Below are 25,895 nucleotides of genomic sequence, written 5' to 3'. Positions count from 1 at the left end.
CAAATGATTAAACTTGATTGTGATAAGCAAATCTGAAAACTGTATTTCAAATCATGACTGCTTTTCTTGTAAAGGTTAAATCTGAACTTTTTAAGAGCTTTAAAATTTACATTTAATTTTCCTTTTCCTGAAACAATTTAATTTAGCTACATGTAATTTCACCCTAATAAAATACGAAATACACAGCATACGGGCTTCATATCAGAAAACTCAGTACTCAATTGTAAGTAGAACCTTTTAAACAGTGTTTAATAGTTTTCCAAATGCCTTTCATGCAGTTATCATTTATTCGTGGACACATTCATTTCTTCACCAAATAATTACTGAGAACCTATTAAATGCCAGTTTTTATTATGTACTGAACATAAAAAGGTGAGTAAAAAGATACATAAAATAATCATAAAAAGAGCTGTTATTTATTGAGAACTTATGTGCTAGGTGCTTCATGCACATTATTCCCTTCTTAGGACACTGACAGTAATATCGTTCCCATTTTGTATCTTAAAAAAAAAAAAAAAAAGACTTGAGAGGAATTAAAGTAACTTGTGCAAACTCACACATTTAGTTAGAGGCAGTCAGGATCCACATCTGTGCCTACTTACAGAACTCATGCCTCTCAGTGGGAGAGGACTGCAGAGGAAAGGAAAAGAGTATGTGTGTGGTGGGGACAGGAGGTGCAGGAAGGTCAGAGTGGTCAGAGACGCTAGGATGAGTGAATGGTCTTGAAGAACAAGTAAGAAGTCAGATGGCAAAAGTTTCGTATGTAATGAGGAGGGCTTCATGGAATGCCTTCTTGTGGGCCAAGCTCTGTTACAATCACTATCTTATATGTTAATTAATCTAATCCTCATAACAATCTAAAAAAATATATTATCTCCTTTCCTAGATGTGGCTCAAAAGTATTAGTTATGGAAATAGTAGGTGAGCAGGTGCCTGAGAAAAAAAAGACAGGTCTAGCTTGCTCTTTCCATTAAACCTCAAACTTCGGTCTGCACAAAAAAAAAACCTGGAGTGGATGGAGGAGGTGGTGAAGATTGTTCCAACACTACTGATACCCCAGCCACATGCCAGACCTATTCGATTAAGTTCTCTGGGGCTGAGGCCTGGACATTTGTATAATTAAAAAGGTCCTTGGTGATTTTTATGTGTAGAAATTTGACAGCAAATAAACTAAACAAAGACAAATGTTATGAAAAGTAAAAGGGTTTGTACTGGGCTGAAATGAAAATACAAGTAAGACTTTACACTAACTTCTTAGTACCGTGGTCTCCTTGAATGAATTCCTCAGTCCCTAAACCCTTGGAGAAATAAAAGAAAATGTTAAAGACGCCCAGTCACCCCTACTCTGCTCTCTAGGGCCATCACACTCAGGCAAATGTAAAACAAGGAACAGCTAGGTAGAAACTAAACACTCCTGAAGTCTTCTATTCCTGCTTCCTATTCCTCTGGATCTTGCTAAACGAAATGTCCTTGTGTTGAATATTTGGGGATCTGTGCTTAGGGGGACAAAATTTCATTGAATAATTCCCTTCTGTTTGGTGGCATATGTATAATAAATTCTTAACCAGAAAAGATGTTCTTTCTATACATTGCATCTCTTCCCCTCACCACTGTAACTGTGGAGATTTTTTTGAGGGGGAGGGTAAGGAATGGAAAGAAAAGGGGTATACAGTGATTTAAGATAATGCTGTACAGTTAGGCTGGTGAAAAAAGCTATATCTACATTTCTGCTTAGAGTCTAGCCTTTAATAGTTAATAGACAACAGAAACATTTCATTTATGTAAGACATAAGGGGAGAAAAGAGCAAATTTCCAAAATACCGCCCACCAACAAATTAGAAAAGATTAGTCTGTAGGTATGTCTTCTGAGAGAAATTAGTATTATCTTTTCTCTGAAGTTCTTTTTTTAACTTGACATTAAACAACCAAAAGCTTCTCTAAGAGGGCCCTCTAGTGGAAGAAGTAAGACTTGTTTGCAGAATTTATTTAACAGCATTTACACACAGATTATTTAACATATTTATTATTCCATTTAACAACTTAAATAACAAACAGAATGAAAATCATTTTCTATATTATAGGAACCAAACTTAGTTCTAGGTATCATGAACTTTTACTAAAATGCTAGTTTTAAATTAAAACATTTCTCAATTTTCCTTGAATACAAATGAAAGCACATTTCATTACAATTTAAATGGTCTCAAATTCAAATGTGACCTATAAGTTTTAATACATATTAGAATACATATTTTATAAACATGAAAAGTATTTAATCATTCTTTTTTAATGACAAAATTTCAGTGTCAAATTTGAAGTAATGGCATTAGTACTCTTTACTTGTTAAATACTCCCCCTCAAATGTGTATCTCATTTAAAATGTCTCCTCTGGAATTTGTTGGGTTTTTTTTTTGGGGGGGGGGAGGCAGAGAGGGGGTGCCAAGCAGGTAGGCAGAGAATGCTAGATGAAAGCACAGAATTTCTAAATTTAGTATTAGGATAAACAAATAAATTAGTTTACAATTCATGTAACTTATATTGACCCTGATATAAATCTATACTTTTTAGGGAAGTACTGGCTTCATACTAGGCAGTACTCTAAGCACCTTAATATATATTATCAATGAATATCTCAATATCCGTGGACCATAGAATGTGGCCATCTTTGTAAAAAAAAAAAAAAAAAATTAGTGACTCAAAGACTGAAAACAAACCTCCTCCTAAGAAACTTTGCTACTCTCCAAAGTAGTCAGCTCCATTTGAAATATGAGTATTTTTGCTACTATTAACCAAAACAGATCACAATAGAATGCCCTATCTATTTGTACCTAATTGTAGTATATCTATGTGAATAAAGGCTGTTGGAAGATGACTTCTCACCATGTCAAGGGGGGGGGGGCGGTTAAAATTTGGGAGAACACTTATTTCAAAGCCATCATAATTTCATGATATTTCTGTACATATGACATAAACCCATTATTTTCTTAAGTCCTCATTAGAACTTAATTCAAAACAAAACTTCAGGAACCAGGATCAAATACTGTATTGTGTGATTTGACTTAAAGTTCCATGATGAGTCCATTTCCATATGAAACTTCTATATGAAATCTTTTCTCTACTGAACAACCAGGTTCATAGGCTCCATCAATAGAGAAAGCTTAGCATGCATGGTTTTTACAGATATTTACCTGCAACAGAATACAGGCTGATGGGCAGGCGACTGCCTATAGAGGCATTTCACTCCAGTGAAATGCACACTGATGTGGCTCTCCTTTGATAGCTAGTTCCCTATCCAGCCCACCCTCCTTCTACCCCTTCCAGCCTAGGTACTACAGCTTTGGTTTCTTTTTATAGATATAGATATAGATATACAGATATATGTATAACTGTGTATATATTCCTTCTCTCTATATATACAGTTGTGAGCATGTGAAACACTGTTCTTATATTATTAAATATAGTTATTATTTTCCATCCAAACTGTAAACCTATGTTTGCCCCACCCTGTGTTCAGAATGACTATTGCTACCTTGTGCTGCCTTCCTCCCCTGCTTCCCTTATTCACTGGTTGAGGAGGAGAGAGGGAAGGAACTTCCATCTCCCACACCTTTGGCTTTGCTCAAAGTGAACTAATTCTAGCATATCAAACCTAACCTTCAGCTCCCTCTGGCTAGGTGTGCTTGCCTACTCTAATATGCTTATTTGCAAGCAAAGTTCTTTTTTCCTTTCCTCCTTCCCCAGTTTCTTCTAGCCATATGCTTCTTCAGGAAGCCACAGAGTTTGAAGAAGATGACTTCAGAATAATGAAGCTTCTATTCCACTTTAACTTCATCTTCCCCTTCACCTGTGCAGGCCTATGTCTCTTTCCTGAACCTTATCCTCTAATGACTCCACAAAAGACAGTTCTAGAAGCCACTTTTATGCAACAGGTATGCCTGTGAAAACTGTAAAGTGAATCACATACAGATCACTGCTAGACAGCAGTAGAATCTGAGAAAGTAGAAGAATGGATGGTGAAGGGTACAAGGGGACTTTGAATACACGAAGAAAAGGTTTAAAAATCTGCAACAAATATGGCAAAGTGTAACATCTGTTTAACAGGAATAGCGGACACATGGAGGATATGCTACTCTTCCTATTCTTATAATTAAAAATTCACATTTAAAAATATAAAAGACCTCAATGAAACAAATGATAAAAATCCTAATGTAAGTGTAATTGATAAATAAACTGCACATTTTAAAGTGTACATCTTGATGAATTTTGACAAATATATACACCACCAATGGAACCATCACTACCAAGATTTACCCTCTGTAATCCATCCTCTGTACCCTACCCAGGTAACCACTGATTTATTTCTATCACTAGGCATTCTGCAGTGTGTAGAATTTCATATAAACAAAATCACAGTTTCTGGTCTGGCTTCTTCCCCTCAGCATACTTGAGATCCATCATGTTGTGTGTATCTGTAAATTCATTCCTTTTTATGGCTGGGTAATAAATAGGCTGTCATGGATACACTGTAATTTATTTACTCATTTAACTGTTGCTGGGCTTTTGTTTGCAGTTTTTAGTTATTACAAAGAAAGCTGCTACATACTTGTGTACCAGTCTTTCATGGACATATGGTCTCATTGCTCTTGGGTAAATACTAGGAAAGGACTGGCTAGATTACATGGCAGGTATACGTTTAGCATTTAAAAATCTTTTCAATGGTTTCCCAAAGTGATTATGCACTTTAAATCTCTACCAGAAACACATGTGAGTTCCAGTTGCTCCACATCTTCACCAACACCTTGGTATGCGCAGTGTGAAAATTTTAGTCATTCTAGTGGGTTGGCAGTGGTACCTCATTATTATGCCTTTAATTCACACTTCCCACTGACTATTAAGATTGGGAATCTTTTCATGTGCTTATCTGTCATCTGTATATACTTTCTTTAGTGAAGAGTATGTTTACATCTTTTGCCCATTTTTTGGACTACGTTGTTTGTCTTCTTTGTATTGATAATTTTAAGAGTTCTTTTTATTGCATCCATCACAGGTTAGCAAACTTTTTCTAAACAGAGCAAGAAGGTGAATATTTTAGGTTTTGAGGTCCACTTACAGTCTGTCATATATTCTTTTGTTTTAACCCTTTAAAAAATGCCAAAACTCTTCTTAGCTTGCAGGGAACTTTACATAAACAGACCAAAGTTACAATTAAGCCACAGTAATAGTTCTCTGTCTAGATACAAGTCCTTTGTCCAGTATATGTTTTACAGATATAGTCTCCCAATTAGTAGTCGGCCTTTTCTTAACAGTATCTATTGATAAGCAAGTTTTAAATTTTGATAAAGCACAACCTCTGATTCCTTCTGTGTTCCATTTTGCCAATTCTAAGGTCACTAAGATTTTCTCAAGTTTTATAGGTTTAGTTCTTACATTTAAGTGCAGGATCCATTTGTATATATGTGGTATGAGTTAAGGGTTATGGTTCATTTTTGGCATATGACTATTCAATTGTTCCAGTACTGTTTGTCAGGTTATTCTTCCTCCATTGAGTTGCCTTGGTATCTTTGCAAAACAACAACTGACAGTATATATGTGAATCTACTTCTGAATTCTCTATTCTGTTCCACTAATCCATGTCTATTTTTACAGCAATACAATAATGTCTTCATTATTGTAGCTTTGTAAGTCTTAAAATTAAATATTGCCATTCAAATTGCTTTTTCAGTTTTTCTAAGTTCATTATATTTTAGAATGAGTTTGCCATTTTCTAAAAACTAAAAGCCCTGCTGGGAATTTTAATGAATTTCTAGATTCAGGGGAGAACTGACATTTAAACAAATCCTGAATCTTTGCTCCATGATCACAGTCAACCTCTCCATTTACTTAAGTCCTATTTTAACTTGTGTCAGCCAAATTTTATAGTTTTCAGTGTACAGGTCTTGTAAATATATTTCTAAGTATTTCATATTTTTGATGCAATTATATATACAGTATTGTTTTATAAATTTCAATGTCCTATTATCTGTTGCTAATATATGGAGCCACAACTGATTTCTGTATACTGAACCTGTATCCTGCAACCTTGCTGAATTCACTGTATTTCCTGGAAACTGTTAAGTTTTACAGCAGTGGTTCTGAAATGGGAGCATTTTTGCTCCCCAGAGCACATCTGGTAATGTCTGGAGACATTTTCAGGTGTCAGTAACTGGGGCTGCGGGAGGGTATAGTACTAGCACCTAGCAAGTAGAGACCAGGGATGCTGCTGAACGTCCTACAACATACAAAGGACAGATCCCCACACAAAAAATTACCCAGTCCAAAATGTTGATAGTGCTATTGCTGAGAAACCCCATTCTCGAGGCTTAGTCAAGCTGAAGTTTAATTTTTCACATTATTTCATAGGTGTTGTTGTGTCCTTCCACCAGGATACCCATAAATATCTATCTTTTTTGTGATGTTAGCAGCTAATGTTATCCACTGATTCATCAGCAGCTGCAAAGTGTTAATATTCTAATATGACAATTCCTTCTGCATTTATTATCTGAATTACTTCTATAAAGAGAAATTTCCTTTCATAATTTTCTTCTGGAAAAGAGAAACTTCCCCTCATCATTTTTTTGTCTAATCTAAATAACAGTTCACACAGGAAAGGAAGAATAAATGCAAAATTCTTTGCCATTTTTCAAAATGAGCTGGCTCCCTAATATCCTCCAAAGGTGGCCAATATTATTTTTTAAAGTATCATTATGAATCCATACATTAAGATATTTTAATGTGTTTCTTTCAATCTATTATCACTTCATCTATGGTCAATGGGAGTGTCTTCCTGTTAGCTCCTGAGTGAAGTTGTCTGTAACAACTTCTTTGCTTTCTGGTGTAACAATACAATGGAAGTTAATCTCATACATGTCTTTCCCTGCTTGGGAGTTAGCCATTTCTCCAATGGCCAATTTTAGTGTCAAATAGCATATAGAGGCTAAAATCTGGGTCTTTTCAATAGACAAATCTAATATTCTTTTTTCTTTTGGAGAAAATACAATGAATTCATTAACTCAAATATTTCAAGGTTTTTAGTACTCATTTGTTTTATAGCTAAGTCTCTTCTCTTATGTTGGAAATCCTAATGACATTTAACATAATCCCTTATTTGCTTTAAAGTATAATGTTATGTTTTCAGAATAACATTACAAGTATGATTAACAACGTAACTGAAAATAGTACAATTTTTTTTGCAGTTCTTTTTGTCCTTAATACCAAATGTCTATGTTTTAAAGTCAATAGAAATACTTTTTCTCTGTGAGGTTATATTGCTGAAGTCAAAACAAAGTGAGATTCATTAGTTTCATTTAGCTTCTGCTGTTTGTCTTACCCTATATGTCTCTTCATTTGACTAGTAGTGATTGGTAACCTTCATAATAAAATTGTAATTGAAAGTATGGGATTTTCTTGAATTGTGAGCCATTCTAATGAACTCTATTGAGCCTGAGGTCATGGGAATGCTTCAATAGGTAGCTAATTGGTCAGGTGTGCATGTGGCCTCGGAACCCCTGACGTTGCAGCTGGTGTCTAAAATAAGGACAGACTTGTTGGGGACTGTGCCTTTAACTCAACAGTCTGATGCCAACTTTGGGTGGCTAAGTGTGAGAATATATTACAGTACACCAATAGGGGTACCTTGACTTAGCTTTGTTGTATATATTTGCCCATGGGTTTGTTGTTGCTCTGTTGCTCTGTTATACTAGTTATTCTTCTATTTTGGGGAATGGATTTGAGACTCAAAAACTGCCAGGCCACTACCATTTTGTCACCAGCCTTTCTTTGTGTTTTAAGTTAACTCGGTATATCACATTTCCTGCCCTGCACACTATTTCAATATTTATCATCTTTTCACGGTTACAGAAGATTAAATTGCCAAGATTACCAGTATACACCAACACTCCCAGTGCTGGTTAGCACTCATCTGCAGTGTACTCCATGAAATGTACAAATTGCATTACAGCTGCTTGATAATAGTAATGACTATGATTTGAGTTAATACAAAAGCAGACAGGAGGCTTTAGTTTTCAAGTGACTAAATTAGATATTCTGATTTCTCTTTTTGGATTACTACCTCATCTCCTAATCAAATAACAAAATGTACAGTGTAAAATATTTGCTTTCTTATCCAACAGAATGCATTAAATTTATAAATTAAACAGCACACAAACTACATACTGCAAATAATAATATATATTATTTTCAAACAGGCCTGAGACTAGAATCCCAAAATAAAAAAACAAGCAAAAATGTTACCTCTTTGAGACGTAGTTGTGATGATGCAGCCATATAATCTGATTCTAATTTGTTCTTCTCAGAGATCACTGTAGTATTTTGAAGAATTAAATCTACTTTTTGTATATGCAAAGAAGTGCAAATCTAGGAGCAAAAACCCATAAGAGTTTAATTTATATTACATTTAAGAAAAATAATATATTAAAAAATTATAAACCATAAAACTACTTTCCTCCATTAGACTTGGTAACTTTCTCATTATTTTTATAACTATTTCTTACAAGAGAATGTAAAAAAGTTTTCCTATGACTTTGTTGAGTCACCTGGAATAAAATTATTTAACCTGACGACTGCTTTTAATCAACTTGACCTATAATAAAAAAAATGTCAAACAATAGTACAAGTTAAAATTATTGATAAAAATCTCAAGATTCTACCACATCTCAGCTACCTGTATAACTAAAATTAAGAAGATGCCTCACCTTTATTAGGTTTGTTAATTCGGTAACAAGCTTTGCTTTTTGAACATTTATTTCTTTAATTTTGGTACTTGCTTTTCGCTCTTCTTCTTCAAGGTTGCAAGTATCCTGTTCCATCATCTTTAAACTGTATGAAACATATAATGATGTAGAAATCAAAGTTATACACAAGGATTGAGCCCAAATCCTAGGTCCTTCATTGTTTTATGGGCTATTGAAGATGTATAAACAGCTACCTTCTAGATTAGATAATCATCTTATACAACTATTCAGGATCAAAAAGTATTCGTTGAGATGTATTATGTGCCCAGTATAATCTAGGTAATGCTAGTACTACCGGTATCTAAAATCACAAAGATGGATCTGAATTTGCTCCTCAGCACTGATGAACAGTGCAACTGAATGCTACTTGTCTGGCTTTCGTTTCCTAGAGTTGTGGTGAAGATGTAAACTCCATAACATACTTAGTATAGTGTCTGGCCTGTAACTGATTGATACATATAAGTTGTTACTTTTGTTATTAATACTGTTTATGAACATAGTCTTTTGCCTTAAGGAGCTTAACTAGGGGGATTTAATTAATAAGCTAAAAACAAACATAATGAAGACATAATACAACAATGCTAAAAGTTAATACTTTGCCCTTTAAGATGAAGAAACTAAGGCCCTGAAGTTAAATAAGTTACCTAAGATCAGAGATACTAAATGGTATGCTGTATTTGGCACCAAAGTTCTTTCCACTACACTATGCTGCCATTAGGGAATAAAACAAGAACAAAGGATGGAAGCAATAATCAACAAAAATGAACTAGTTCAATGGAGTTATAGAACGGACTGAATGATACATGGAAGACAGTGTTGGGGCACGTAGGGAGATGAGTTGGAATGGGTTGAGTGAAACAAGATTTTGAAAAACTTGAAAGCCAGTCTAAGGGAAAGTAGTATTTAAGTCAATTTTATGCAGTAATGGCAGGAAACCACAACAGATTATCTTGAAGGAGGGCAGGAACACGAAAAGAGGATAAATTTAACAACAATAATCTGGAGGCACTGAATAGAGAGGGGACAAGTCAGAGAGACCACTACCCAGGTCACCACTGTAGTATTCCGAAGTGCAGAACTGTACATAGGAGACAGACAGCTGGTAATGGGTATGAAAGGTCATTTCACTACAAAAATAAACATTACTTAAGGAAGAGAAAGTTCATTTTATTTTTAGTTAATTAATTTTTAGAGAGAGGGGAAGGGAGGGAGAAAGAAAGGGAAAGAAACATTGATATGCAAGATATTTTATCAATCAGTTGGTTGCCTCCTGCATGCCCTTAAATGGGGACCTGGCCCATAACCCAGGCATGTGCCATGACTGGGAAATGAAAAGGCAACCTTTTAGTTCGCAGGCTGGCACTCAATCCATTGAGCCAGAGAAGCCAGGGCGAGGAGAGAGTTTAGTTTTAAACAACATAATAGTCCAATATGGCAGCCTCAGAATAGAGGTTAAGTGTTTGCAGATGATTAAAGACAGGAATGAAGCGAAGGGCGAAAGTTGGAAAAGGCTCAAAGTAAAAAAATTCTAGGCAGTTAGACTAAATACAGACACCTTGCCTTAAGAAACCATGGTACATTATTAACTTTTAAAATAAAAGTGAATGACAATTTATTTGCTTAAAAAATAAATTTTCTTAATGCATCTCAAATATTACTCAATATATGATTGTGTTTAGAAACACAAACTACATTAGGCATGGTAAACTTATACCTTATTCAAGGCAATGAGCTGTCACTGATTATTAAAAGCTGATTATGTCATTAAAATTTACATTTTTATTCTATTGGCAAGAAGCACAAATGAACAAAAGAAGAGCTTAGCTATGGCATGGTAGAATATGGGAAAAACCTTGAAACTAGGAGCCAATGTTCATTCCCCTTGGGAGTAAAATTAGAGTTTGAGAGAGAAATTACGAAATGTGCTTTGGGATTATGATATCAAGGGTAAACTACTAATATCCCCATACTGCTTTGTGCCCCTAACACACACCCCACAAAAGTGGATGCAACATACCTTCCTAGTTTGGAACTAATTTTTTGTTCCAATTGTCTTTTCTTGGTTTTCCTTTCAACAAGTTCCTTCTTCTTTTGTCTAAGTTCATTATCTCTGTGTTCTAGATGTTTGTTTGTTTCACGCAAGGCAATCAACCCTGATTCCACTGCTTGCAATTTTCTATTAATTTCCTATGGGATATTCAAAATTGTTAATATATATTTTAAAGATTTCTAGTTAAAGTATTATAAGTCCAGTTAATATTTTTCTAATATTAAATTTAAAAAACAAAACAAAACACCAACCCTTAGATGTTCTTCTAGGTGTCTTCTTTGCTCTAGATCCACGGTGACTGTGAGAAACTGGGCTACTTTTAGGGATGTGTTACTAGAAATAACTTTATTTGAATAAAAGGAAGTTTTCACCACATACTTTTCTTCTGCTGTGTACATTTGTCTTAATCGGGTTTCTTGTATTACCTACAGCATAAAATAAATATCAGAGCACATCTAATAATTATGATATAATTAAAAGGACTAAAGAATTAAAAATACAGATTAAGTGAATTTTAGAAGATCAAAATATAGTAGATATACATTCATTACCCAACAACATCACTGATATATTTCAGGTTATTATTTTAGATAACAACAAGGAAATTAGGAGAAAACCAAAATCACTAGCAAAGTTAGCTATATTATGCTTTGCTATATAATCTCTCCCAACTCAGCATACTTTTGAAGCTTTGTTGTATCTACAGAAAAATATACCAGGACCCATGTATCCATTACATTGAACTGTGTTATTTCAGGTACGTCATTTACTCTGCCTTCCCCTCAATTACACAGTTGAAAGACACACAGTCTTATATTTAATTCCTGTATATATTTGAGAGAATACTTAATGAAAATACCTTTCAAGGAGTTCAGAGACTTTTTTGCATTTTAGAGGGCTCTTTTCTCTCAAGAACTGATACAAGGAAGTTCATAAAGTACATTCTAAATGCCATAACATTATAAATATACAAACACAGAGCTAATAAAGAATAAGCTGCTGTAATGCAGTTTTTCCTAATCTCTACAAAGGTTTATTACCAATACTCCTATGGTTTGTTTTCCTCCAGAAATTTATAGTCTAAGTGAAGAGAGAAGACACAGGTTTTATAAACTGGCATCACCATTGTTAAATAAATTAGAATGGAAGGAAAGCCTAGAAGAGGTTACCTAAGTTTCATGAAAATAAATTTCAAATGGGATTTGAACCGACAGAGATGGTGAGGGAAGGGCACTCCCACCAAAACCGATGTCAAGAGCATCAGCAGATAATTTAACCAAAAGGGGGACTTAGAAATTAGTGAGGGAACAATTCCAGAAATTAGTGAGGGAACAATTCCATAAATAAGTTATAATCATTGTTAAAAAATCTAAAATGTTAGTATTCAATAATAAAGCAAAACTTACACTAAAAAATGTATCTTTAGTCTAATGAAGAAATATAGCTGTTATTGTCATTATCTAGACATGAAACAGAACCGCAGACACAAAGACAAAGTTTCTTCAACAAAGGTTTATATCTTCTGAAAGATAGCGAAGATAATGCCAGGGGCTTTACCAAGTGTTTGAAATACTTCCTGACTTGGCTTTATTGTTTATTCACATGTCTGAGAAGCATCTCATCATAATTTACAGATATTTGTATATAATATAGCATTCAGTTGGACAATGAAACAATAAAGCATAGAAAACATCAATGTGTTCAAGGATTTTAAAAATATCATCACTTACACAAAACCAGAGATTAAGGTTAATGAAGTGGGGAGGGTGGGAGGGGGGACTTGATTGGGAGTAAAAAGGAGAAAACTGTATATGACCAATGATTAATAAAAAAAAAAAAAAAAGGTTAATGAACAATACTTGAAAAGAGATAAAGTGGAACATAAACATTAATTTTACTTTTAATGTAAATTATTTGAATTCCAATGCTTTCTCTCTACTACAAACTGTAGGGTTAAAGCTCTCTAAATGACTTAAACAAAATGTTAAAAAATAAAAGTACATAAAACTACTTCAACTTGAAGCACTCTTCAAAAGGTAAAAGAATTTCCCAACTGCAGTAATTGTTCTTTTCTGCTCCAAAGTAAAATTATAAAAGCCCTTATCAAATTATCTATAGTCCTTTTGTAATAGTAAAGAATTCGTACTACCCCTACCTTCAGATAGCCCTACCTATCCCTAAAGTTATGACAAACGCTGGTTGGTCTATGCAGATGGTCTTGTCCTTTTTTTCTAAACACGTGGAATTAGACCAAAGAGGTACAGTGAGATAACTGTAAATTGGTTAAAACATTTGAACACGTATTCTAACAAATTCAGTATTATGAATAGCGGTTAAGTCTGTAATTGGGTCCTAGATGCTCAGAAGTAGTATAACAGGGTAACTTGGTGTTATAGAAAAACCTATTTTAGAAGGGATTTCTTCCCTGTTTCTGCCTGTGATAATAATAAAAAAAAAATGCAGTTTGTAGTCCTGGAGAGTACTTCTAAGAAAACAATCCTGAGGCGTACTAACAGAATATATGAACTAAGAGTTCCTTAAAACCTATATGATCTTACTAGCCAATGTCACCCCAATAAATTTAGTAAGTAAGTAAATATATAAATTACAATTAGTTTTAAAAAAAGTTTAAGTAGCTATACTAAGCGAGGAAAATAAGATCCCATTAAGGGTGGTCATTCATTTATGAGGTAATCTTAAGTGGAAGCTTTAAAAAGGGAAGGGTTTACTAAAACATTTCTGTATCACAGCCTATCATCCTGAAGTATAATTTGTCTGAAACATAATCTAGAATACAAGCATTTAAATAATTAAACATTAATATAAAGTTTAAAAATAGGTTTATCAAGCAAGCCAGAATCAGGTTAAGAGTGCCAGGTATTTCTTTTCAGGTTTTAATTTATTAAATTACCCTATAAGTATTAAGTATTTATTTACTTTAGGTAACTCCCCATCACTCCTGTCACATAGGATTAGTCAGTAGTTATTGTTTTACGGCATATTAAAAATACAAAATACAAAGATACTTTCTGTGTGGTTCAAAACAACAGAATGATACACTTCTTTAAATTTCTTATAATTTTTCCTTGACTTTAAGCTAAGAAATGTTAACAAAACTACCAATTAAGCACTTCCTTACCCGTTCAATTCTCTCTCTGGTCCTTTCGGTCCCTACAGGAACTTCATGGATATGATACTGGCTGCATAGGTAGCTCATGACAGGAGCAGGCGCATCGAACAGCTCCCGCAGGTAAGAGAAGAATCCATATTGTCTGAAAGGAGTAGCGGCTATTAGGTTTTTCTTCTTAAAATACCATTAAAAATTTTGATAGCTGACAGGTAGCCAATAAACAACAAATAAAATAAGAGCCATTTTGCTTTGTATATTTTAAAATTACTTAAGATTAAGTGATTAATATTGAGATTTATTTCCTTGTCAAGGTTTAACCATTATATATTTACAATTACAAGCTATTAATCTGTTCTTTTGTCGTTTCTTCCATTTCTTTCATATTTAAAATGTCTACTTACATCTAGAGTTAAACAGCTATATTTACTTATAGCTGTTTTATAATTGCAATTTTTCCATTTACTCCTTCTGGAAATTATTTTTGCATTATTAAGTGATAATTTATCATTTTATTTTCTCAATAGCCAACTATTTTGGTATTTTTTATTAAATAGTCCAGTACTGCTTTGATGATTTAAAACATCACCATCATGTACTAGCTATACCATGGCTGTTCCTGGGCCTTGATTTTTCCTTATTTTAGACTTAAGTAGAGATCCTAAAAGGAAATAATATAGCCTATAACAAACCTATTTATGTGACAAAAAGATAATTAAAATATAGCAGAGAGATAAAAGATTACCCAATATGTGAAAGGTAACAAGTTAGTTCTACTAATATTTTTAAGACTTACTTTAGTTCATTTAAAGGCCTTGCAGGTGCTCTGTCTGCATATGAACTCCTAGGAGCAATAACAGCATTTACTCTTAACTTTTTATTATCACGAACCTGAATATAAGGAAAAAAATATTATTTTAATTACCATCTGCTCTCATTCAAAATGATTCTTAAAGCTACCATATTGCTACTGGCATTCATGGGATGATCAGAAATTCAAACACTGATAGGATATTTAATGATTCCTATCAGGGAAATTTTTAGTGTGATACTGATATTATGTGTTTTTATATTGTAGTTACGTGTTTTTACGAGTCAATTTCTTTGATCATTTTCACTGATAAATTCTATGAAACAGTTAAGGAAGCAACACCAGAACTCTTTCAGAAAACAGAAGGAAGGGACATTCCCCAAGTCATTTTATGTTATCAGCATAATGTTGATAGCAAAACCTGATAAAAACTTATAATATCCCTCATGAACATACATGCAAAATTCTTAACAAAATATTAGTAAATAGAATCCAGCAGTACATGAACAGTATACACAACCAAGCAGTTTATCCCAAGAACATGAGGTTGATGTAGCATTCAAAAAGTCAACCAATCTAATTTACTATATTAACAGAATAAAGTATAAAAGCCATATGATCATCTCAGTAGATGCAGAACACTTGACAAAATTCAACAGCCATTCGTGATAAAAATTCTTAACAAAACAGACATAAAAAGAAACTTCTCTACTTGATAAAGGGCATCTATGATGAATGTTCAGCAGACATAGTACTTAACAGAGAAATACTGAGTGTTTTCCCTCTAAGTCTGGGAACAAGCAAGGATGTCTAATCTACCTCAGGACAATTTAAAAGAGAAATGGTACTAGAAAATGTAGTGAAGCACAATAAAGAAGTAAAAGAATTCCAGGACCAGGTGGCTTCACTGGTGAATTCTACCGAACATTTGAAGAAGAGGGAATACTCTAACTCACTTTATGAGGTCGATATTACCCTGACAGCCAAACCAGGCAAGAAAAATATAGAAGAAAATTATAGGCTAATATCTTTGATGAACATAAAAGCAAAAAGTATCAACAGAATACCAGCAAATCAAATATAAGAATACATTAAAAGGAAAACACATCACAATCAAGTGGGGGTTCATTTCAGAAATGAAAGGATGGTTTAAGATATCCACATCAATGATACAACCTCATTAACAAAATGAAAGATAAAAATCATATGACTGTATCAGCGGATGCAGAAAAAACTTCTGACAAGATACAGCATCCATTTATTATGAAAGCACTCAATAAAATGTGTATATAAGGAAAGTATCTCAACATAATAAAGGCCACATGTGACAAAATTTCAGCTAATGTCATTCTCCAAGGTGAAATACTGAAAGCTTTTCCTTTAAGATCAGTAACAAAGACAAGGACGCTCACTCTCACCAGATACTCAACACAGTACTAGAAGTTCCAGCCAGAGCAATGAGATAAAAGCAATCCAAATTGGGAATGAAGAACACTGTCACTATTTGAAGATGACATGATTCTACACAAAGAAAACCCTAAAGAGTCCACCAAGAGACTAACAGAAACAATGAACAAATGCAGCAAAGTTGCAGAATACAAAATCAGTGTACAAAAATCTGTTCAGTTCTTATCTACTAACAATGAAATATCAGGAAAAGAGCTAAGAAAACAATCCCATTTGCAATTGCAACAAAAAGGATAAAATACTTAGGAATAAATTTAACAAAGGCAGTGAAGAACCTATACACAGAAAACTACATAACACTGTTGACAAAAATTAAAGAGGACACAAAGAAATGGATATTCTGTGTTCATGGATTGGAAGAATATAGGTGAATGACCATATTCCATAAAGGAATAAACAAATTTATGCAAGCCCCATAAAATCTCAATGGCATTTTTCAAAGAAATAAAACAAAAAATCCTCAAAGTTGGAACCATAGAAGACCCTAAAGAGCCAAAGCAATCCTGAGAAAAAAGAACACAGCCAGAGGTATCACACTCCCTGACTTCAAAATTCATACAACAATCAAAACAGTATGGTATTAGCAAGAAAACAGACACAGGCCAACAGAAGAGAATCTGGAGCCCAGAAATAAATCCACATATACAAGGGTAAATAATTTTGACAAATGAGCCAAAAACATAAAATGGAGAAAGTACAGCCTCTTCAATAAATGGTGTTGGGAAAAAGGGAACACCACATTCAAAAGAATGAAATCAGACTTCTCACCATACACAAAAATTAACTCAAAATGGATTAGAGACTTGAACATAAGACTTAAAAAAATAAAATATATAGAAGAAAATATGGGCACTAAACTTAGGAACTTTGGTCTCAGAGGGGTTTTTGTGAACTTAATACCAAAGGCAAGGAAAAGAAAAGCCAAAATAAATAAGTGGGACACAGCAAAAGCCACCAACAAAACAAAAAGGCAGTTAACCAACTGAATGAGAAGTTATTTTCAAGCAATACCTCTGATAAGAGGCTAATATCTGAACTATATAAAGTTCTCATACAACAACAAAAAAAAACTAATTAAAAATGGGCAGAGGACCTGAACAGACACTATTCCCAAGAATACATGCAAATGGCCAAGAGATGCATGAAAAGATGTTCAACCTTACTAGCTGTAAGAGGTACCCATCAGAAGGACTACTTATCAGTATGATAAGAAATAAAAAGTTTTGGAGAGGATGTGGAGAAAAGAGAACTACATTGCTGGTGGGAATGTAAACTGGTGCAGCCTCTCTGGAAAACAGTACAGAGATTCCACAAAAAATTAAGAATACAGCTACCATATCACCCAGTAATCCTCTTCTGGGTATCTAATTTGAAAACACTTATTCGAAAAGATGTATGTGTCCAATGTTCACTGCAGCATTATTCACAAATAGTAAATGATTTTACATAGCATAGTGACTGTTAGGAACATATATGCTAGGTTATAGCAAAACTGACTGTAATTTGCAATGGACAAATAATAAAGCAAATAGGACAAAATGTAAATAGTGAATCTGGGTAAAAGGTATACAGAATTTCCATGTATACTCTTGCAACTTTAAGTTTAAAGTTATATCAAAATAAAATTATTAAAAAGACAGTGAGGGTATAGATTAAACAATACTGATGAAAAAATACTGACCATGAATCAATCTATCAATGACACTAGCATATAGGTCTCATTTCAGTTCATAAAATGTATTGTTTTAGTGGGTACCCTAAATAAAACTGAATCACACAATAAAAAATAATTTCCTTTCAATATTTCAAATCGCAAGGAGAAAGTTGTTGTATGTTGTCAGCATGTCCTTAACTCTTTATTATCTCCTTAAAAAAACCCATGTTCTCTGCTTTCAGTAAGCAACAGTACGGATCTAGAATTCACTAACACTGTTTGTATCATCTTTATTGCTATTCAAATTATGTTTCCTAATTTTGTGGTGATATTATACTCAGAATGTTTTAAGTAGTAAAAAGTGATTTAAAGAAAAATATAAAATAATCATATAGTTAGTACTAGTACTATATAAATTGTGATGATAGTGCACAGCAGTATATGAAATGGTGAAAACTGTGAAGATGGTTTTTAAGTTACTAAAAGGATGAGAGATACACTCAAGTACATACAACTACAGACGGTTACATGCAATACATTTCACAACTCAAAATACATAAAAAATCATACATGTAAAAGGAAGCTCTGGTCCTACTGATGAGATCTTTTGGAAATTGTCACAGCACAGGAAAAAAAAAAAGTCAAATTTTCAGAAACATATGTCATATTATCAGTATATGGTTCAAATCCTCAGCACAGAGGAAGAAGGATGATGCTCTAGGGCAAAGCAAGGTACTCAGTGTAGGCTAAACTGGTGGTCTGCAAAGTAAGATGTCGTCTAGTAACACCTGACTGAACACCCTTCATAATGTTCCACTTCTCACAGACCTGTAACCCAAGCAACCAACTTCTTCAATGACCTCGGATACCACCTCACTGATTATACTTCAACAGTCCTAAAATACACAAATTATAAAATGTCCACTTTATAATTTTACACATTCAACCTTTCTATAAAGTCTGTATTCACATTCCCTGTCAATCTGTAAACCAGATGGAAAACAATATGGTAAAAGAAAATAAATAAATAAAAAAAAAAAGTTAAGGATTCTTCCCAGTCACTTGTCTACCAGAGAAACTGAGGTCCACTTGAGCCGATTTTGGGTCCTATTCTCACTCAGACTCACTAACAAAGGTTTAAACAAAACAAAGTCTAAGCCTAATCTTTCTGGAGCTTTTAAAGAAGTAGAAGGCATATGAAAAAGGAAAAAGAAATTTTACTGACAATATATACTGGCATACATAGCTAACAACATATACTACATATTGGGTTGGCCAAAAAGTCCATTTAGTTTTTTCTGTCAAGTAAGAGACACATTTTTCATTTTCATCAATAACTTTATTGATTTGGATATTTTGAGTATGTTGGCCATCTCCTGCATGGTATAATGTTGATTATTTTCAATGTCTCAATTTGATTGCCATCAACTTCAACTGTCCACCTGACTGTTGAGCATCATCCAGTGAGAAATATACAGCATGAAACTTCACAAATCACTTGACACATTCGATCAGTCACAGCACCTTCTCCATACACTGCACAAATCTTTTGTTTCAGTTGTTTTTACCTTTCTTGAAATAATAAAGTATAATATACTGAAAATGTGTATTTTCTTCTATCTTCAGTATTAAAATGGCTACACAAAAATTAATTTTCTTAAGTTTTTTTAAATGCCTACTGATATGACAATTGTTCACATACAATCTAGCAGAATTCTTCCCAATGAAGTTAAAGACAATTAAGCACTATAGCCATCTTATGGGAAAAAACACATAAAATTTTTGTCCAACCCAATAGATATATAACAATATACACATAACATACGAAATAGCTAACAAGCACTATCTAAATACTTTTTCATTTATTAACTGATTTAATCCTCCCCAAAATCTTTTGAAGTAGGCAGTATTACCTCCATTTTAGGGATAAGGAAACTGAGGCACAAAACATTTAGGCAACTTGCCCAAGTGAGTAGCAAAGCCAGAATTCAAATCCTGGCAGTCTAATTGTAGAGCCTATACTCTTAACTCCTAAGCCATGCTGCCTTTCATTGACTTAGATTCTTGGTCAGTGGTGTTTTCTAGCCAAACACAGTATTATAATTTTTTAAGCAATATTTTATTTTTTAAAAGTGAGGGGAAGGGAGAGAGAAAGAGAGGAAGAGCAACATCAATGTGAGAGAGAAACATCAATTGGTTGCCTCTTGTATGCCCCCAGCTGGGGACCAAATCTACAACCTAAGCATGTGCCCTGACCGGGAATCGAACTGCCAACCTTTCACTTTGCAGTATGACGCCCAACCAACCAAGCCACATGGGTCAGGGCTCAATTTTTTTAAGTGATTTTATTTATGTCATAAACAACATCATATTTATTTCCCATCAAAAGAAAAACAGTGCATCCCAATATAGTTCCCAAAAGGATGTTAGAAACCCAAGACCCATCATTCTGATGTTTCTCTTTAAACAATATCACAGAAATGTCACAGAGGGAATTAGGCTGTTTTTCCTCTTATAAAATAAATTCATTCCCCAATAATATTACAGATAAGACAGAAATTAGTGAAACTGAGTGCCTTACACAGAAGTTACTGCCAGTAAAATTAGGCATTATCACTTTTAGCTCTAGTTTGATTTTTAAACTTTACCAGAAGTGCCAAGTGAGTCAAAACACGTTAGTTTATACTTGCCTCTTTGAGGAAAACCTCCATATCTTCCTGACTCTCAAATACAAAGGCTCTCAAGTCATTTGGTGGAATATGATTTTCAATATATTTGGCATTTTTATGATCTTTCATATTGATCTAAGCAAAACAAAGAAAAGTTGATTTTAAGGAAACCCAAACTTATTAGAAAATTATATTTAACTTAGATTTATTGAATTAGATTAAATTTAATGATTGAGAAAAAGGAAGACAAAAAAGAACTTGGTATTGAAGGGTCAACATTATAAAACATCTATTTAATCTAATTTACCATCCAGAAACATCCAATAAACAGTAAAATGAAAGTTAAGACTTGGATAGTACCCGAGGCATAGTGGTTTTGATATTATCTAATAATCAAGTTCTTTTCTGGTCACTCATTGAAAACATTGAAACAGTATTAATTGTGATCTAAAAGCATAAACATTTCTCATCTATCTCCAAACTTGTAATATGTTTCTTAATCTTCAAGAGGAATTCATACTGTACACGGCAAGAACTGATTGGTACAAAACTTTATGAAATGAATGGAAAAAATAGCTATGGATTAATTGTACCTGTTAGTGCCTTCAGAAGAAACCCAAGGTTAGTACCACTAGAGCATAAAAACATAATGATTTATTTTAAAATATCAACTCATTAGGCATTTCCACATGCTGAGACTCAGTGGTATTGAAGATACAAAGATAGGTCAGGAAAAACTGTTTTAAGAAGAGTAAAATCTATTATTTATTACAAATGATGAATACAATACATCTCCACAACAGAGGCATATTAAAAAAACACTAGAAAATTTTAAAGAGTAGCTCCAGCAGATGGAAATCAGCTTTCTTAAACTATCACCCGGACAAAAACACTATAAACATTTTAGTGTCTATTGTTTCACACTTTGGTAGGGAGGGGGGTACCAAAGTAGTTTACTGGTACTTTACCAAATGAAATAAAATATATGTGGGTATTTGCTACAACTTATAGAAAGGGTAAGCAATATGACAATAGGAAATTTTTAAAAAAATTTCATAGCTATGGATAAGCCATCTAGACTTAGCTCTCATTTTCATTCTCTCCCAGGGTGTACTTGTCAGAGATACTCTGTCATGTCCGAGTCTGGAGCCCCCATCTTGTGTAAGTTGGTTTCGTGGTCATTCAATTCTTTGATGGATCTCAGTTGCTAATATAGGTACTAAGTCTCAAGAGAGTCACACAAGAAGGGGGTCATTCACTGGCCAGTTTATTAATTTTCAGCAGTGACTGATTCAGTTTTTCCCAAATACACCACTGCATTCATGGTCTGGTTTCCTGACATCCTGAAAGAAGATTTGGCCACCTTGTTGGCTCTGCAGCTTTATCAGTTTCATAGCATGTTCCTTCTCATAAAATTGGTGAAGAAAATGTTTGGTAAAGTTCTCCAAAGCCACATCTTCACAGTCACAGTAGTAAGAGACAGTCAGACAGAGGAAATATATGCAGCACTCCAAGATGATCTGGTGGTTAATGGCAGCATCTTGTTTCACAATTTTTTAAAAATGAAATCTTTCTATACATTGTATCCTGTTACCTTTTTTATAATTCATGAATATGTCACAAATGTCCTCTTATATAAGTAAATAGAAATCTAGGGCAACATTTTTAATGCCTGCATAGCACTCCAGTATAAGGATATCACATAATTTACATACTATACAGCATATCTGAAAACTTTCTATTTTTGACCCATCATTCTGCTATTACAAACACTACTGTGATGGGTATAAGTATAAAAATATCTTTGCACACTTCTCCAATTCTATACTGAAATTTTTAGAAGTAACTCATGGAAATAGACTGATAAATGACAAGTTATATGACTAAAATGTTGAGCTTATATGTTGTTAATTTGCTTATGAGGGTGGTAGCATTTCAACTAAATCTTGAAGGGTTAAATAAGTGTGTATGGGAATACAGTTGGAAAGAGGTAGTAGGAAAAGTAAAAGGTTATTCCAGTAAGGATAAAAAAGGAGTATATATTTTTATCTCAAAAATTTAAAAAATTGACAATATATGCCAGGTAGTAATCTAACTTAATGATAAGGTACTATTAAAAAACCAAGCAACAAGAAAATAAAATCTAATAAAGTTCTAAAGTATTATTTTGAGATTGGCATTTTAATAAAAATTTGTTGACAAACTTGATTGTAACTTATTAAGAATTACAATTTTTTCTTACATTTTCCACTCCTTACCAAAGTAATTAAAACAATAATGCCTGGGTTCAAAATAGATATTTCCTTCTTAATCTGCCCAAAATCGTTTAATAATACATATCTGAGCAAGAAGAGAATACATTATGCATATTAATTTTGCTAATGTAATATAAAATTTAAAAACTATATGAAACGATTTTAGTGAAGTATAATAGAACCACAAGTTACAGAAAATAGAACTTTTCATGAATCCTGAAAGGATCTATACTGCATTCTTTATACAAGTATAAGAAATTATCTAGCAAAAACAATTCTAAAGTCATTTGTGGGAAAGTTTTAAGTTTATATTATATATGTGTATCTAATATATTATCACTAAAGAATGTGGTTTTTACTTTTGGGGGCCAAACTTACTATTTTAAATATTTTATATAGAAGTCTTCCTAATAAATCCAGGGCCACACTTCATTAAATGATTTACTAAATATACTTCACCCTATTCTTAGTGACCCATGATCATCAATAAGAGCTATTAAATGTTCATAAGGTTAATGAACTATTGGTTTCACTCTCAGAATCCTCATAATGCTGTTTTTGTAGCAAGAGATTTTCTTATCTACTTTCTGTTGGGTGCCTCATATCAACATATTTATTCATAGCAGTTTTGTACCCCTTCAACTGTATTTAATTCATTGCCTGCTATAACCTAAGAATAGCAACTGCCAGAAGGTACAAGCTAACCAAACTAATTTTATACATGATTCTTAGTCAATAGGTGCCAGTTTTCATACTTCTTTCCAGAAAAAGTTCACAGGTATATTGATCAAGGTCCCTTTAAAAAGCTCATGTACAGATTCAGCAGTATACCAGTTGCTGCGAGTCTAACAATGGAAAACGAGGGGTGTAAATAAGACTAAGAACTCTTTAACAACAAAAATCTATGATGATTACAAAAATAAAACTGATGGATGCTACCAAGATAAAATTTCTTACCATGAGCATTATGGGCTCATAGACTCTTTGCTTAAATCTGTCTCTGTTATTTCTCAGCCATAAAACAGCATCATACGTGTCACGATACCTCTGTCTCAGCTTATCTTCCTTTTGATTCATAAGATTGTCAAATTGTACAATTTGATCATTCACACCTAAAATTGGAAAATGAAACAAAGTACTGTTTCTCTGAAAACTTTCATTAGTAAAATAATCTAATAATAATAAAAAAAAAAATCTCAGACCCACAAGTTACAAACACTACTCAGCAAGTTCCCAATGGAGTGAGAAAAACCCACCCTCAATAAATCATTCTCAAATTTCCAAACTGGAATAAAGGATGATCTTTAAGCTACCAAAAACAAATAGGTCACATAGATGAGAATGAGAAAATACTAGATTCCAGAGACAATCACAATAGGCATTCAAAACCTGAGTAAAATTATTTTCAACTTAGAATTATACACATAACAAAATTGAAAAAAAGTAATAATAAAGATATTTTCTGGGATGTCAAGACTCTATAGTTAATTCCCAAATACCCCTTCTTAGGAGGTTACCTGAAGATGTACTCTAACAAAATAAGGGAGTAATGTAGGAAAAACAGAAGACATGGAATTCAGGAATAGCTTCATCCAACACAGAAAAGGGTCTGAGACAAATTCCAGATGACTGCTATGCAGGAGGCTTGGAGAACAGTCAGTCTAGAAAGGACAAGTATGGAAGGCTCCAGAACTCAAGAGAAAGCCTGGTAAGATGTTTTATTTTTTTATTTAAGGAAATGCTAAAACAAATGGTGCTTTTTAAGAAAAGTAATTTTCAACCTTTAAAAGCTATCAGTGAAAGACAATTAGATTATAACACACTACCTGGCTCTGCTGTGAACAAGTTTCATTGTAAAACGATGGATAATACTTATTATTTCTAGCTTTAAGAATTAACCCATATATAGAGCATATAAAACTTGATTATGGTTCTCAATAGAATGTTTTCAGCCTTAAGAATATAAAAACCAACTACAGACTAGAGAATTTACAGACTAGAGAATTTAGAGTATACAGACTAGAGAATTTAGAGTATAAAAAAGGAGGGATGTGTCCTGGCCAGGGTGGCTCCGCTGGATGGAGCATTGTCCTATAAACCGAAAGGTTGTGGGCTTGATTCCCAATCAGGACACACACCTAGGTTGTGGGTCTGGTCCTGGTCAGAGCACCTATGAGAGGCAACCTATCGATGTTTCTCTCCCTCTCTCCCCCTCCCTTCCTTTCTCTCCAAAATCAACAAGCAGGTCCTCTGGTGAATATTAAAAAACAGGGGTGGGGCGGGGGGGAATAAGGAGAGATAATAAGGGAAGGAGTACTGGTATATTTAGCTTACAGTATACATTAAAAAAATAGTAACAAGAGTTAAGTGACAAATGATAAAAAGATATATTAGTCACAATAAATCAATATTAATACATTTTACTGACTAATAGCTAATATGAATATAATAATCTCATTTGAGAAATTACAATAATAGGGAGGGGAGTTATGAGCTGAAATCACATATAAAGTAACAAAACAGCAAAAGATGATGTCTAAAATTGACATGGTAAGCTATGGTAAAATAAGAATATGCGCCCTGGCTGGTGTAGCTCAGTGGATTGAGAGCAGGCTGGGAACCAAAGTGTCCCAGGCTCGATTCCCAGCCAGGGTACATGCCTGGGTTGCAGGCCATAACCCCCAGCAACTGCACACTGATGTTTCTCTCTATCTCCCTCCCTTCCCTCTCTAAAAATAAATAAATAAAATCTTAAAAAAAAAAAAAGAATGAGTCTAACATTAAAAAAAAGAATATGCTGAAAATATATGAAGCTCAATTAGAAAAAAACTGATGAAATAGTTAAAAGTGCATATACTTGAGAGGGGGTCTGGAGGTTAAAAGGGGTAGGGTTACCCTTCTGTTCTAGTTTCTTTTTCTTTTTTTAAACCATACACATCTCATATTTGATAAACATATAAAATGGGTCTTTTAAAAAATTGATGTTAGTCACATATACTGAGCAGTTCGAATATGACATCTCCTCTATTTGGATAATGTTATAGATCTACCCACATGGTCTACAGCACAGGTGACA

The 25,895-nt window shown here is 33.6% G+C and overlaps 1 protein-coding gene across 2 annotated transcripts in view; it reads right to left on the bottom strand.

The window, feature by feature from the left end:
* The window catches only part of SMC5 (structural maintenance of chromosomes 5), an 89,413-nt gene that overhangs the window by 12,092 nt on the left and 51,426 nt on the right, over window positions 1-25,895 (bottom strand). For both annotated transcript variants that reach the window (XM_045840176.1, XM_045840177.1), the window contains exons 10-17: window positions 23,777-23,931; window positions 20,586-20,699; window positions 14,760-14,854; window positions 13,976-14,108; window positions 11,088-11,261; window positions 10,804-10,973; window positions 8,748-8,871; window positions 8,287-8,409 (exon numbers count right to left, since the gene is read on the bottom strand). In XM_045840176.1, the coding sequence (XP_045696132.1) occupies window positions 8,287-8,409; window positions 8,748-8,871; window positions 10,804-10,973; window positions 11,088-11,261; window positions 13,976-14,108; window positions 14,760-14,854; window positions 20,586-20,699; window positions 23,777-23,931 (1,088 nt within the window). The remainder of the gene's footprint in view (window positions 1-8,286; window positions 8,410-8,747; window positions 8,872-10,803; window positions 10,974-11,087; window positions 11,262-13,975; window positions 14,109-14,759; window positions 14,855-20,585; window positions 20,700-23,776; window positions 23,932-25,895) is intronic.

The sequence above is a fragment of the Phyllostomus hastatus genome, unplaced genomic scaffold (assembly GCF_019186645.2).
Source record: "Phyllostomus hastatus isolate PE091 unplaced genomic scaffold, TTU_PhHast_1.1 phas_contig_34, whole genome shotgun sequence".
Lineage (NCBI taxonomy): Eukaryota > Metazoa > Chordata > Mammalia > Chiroptera > Phyllostomidae > Phyllostomus > Phyllostomus hastatus.
This window is presented reverse-complemented; position numbering and strand designations above follow the sequence as displayed.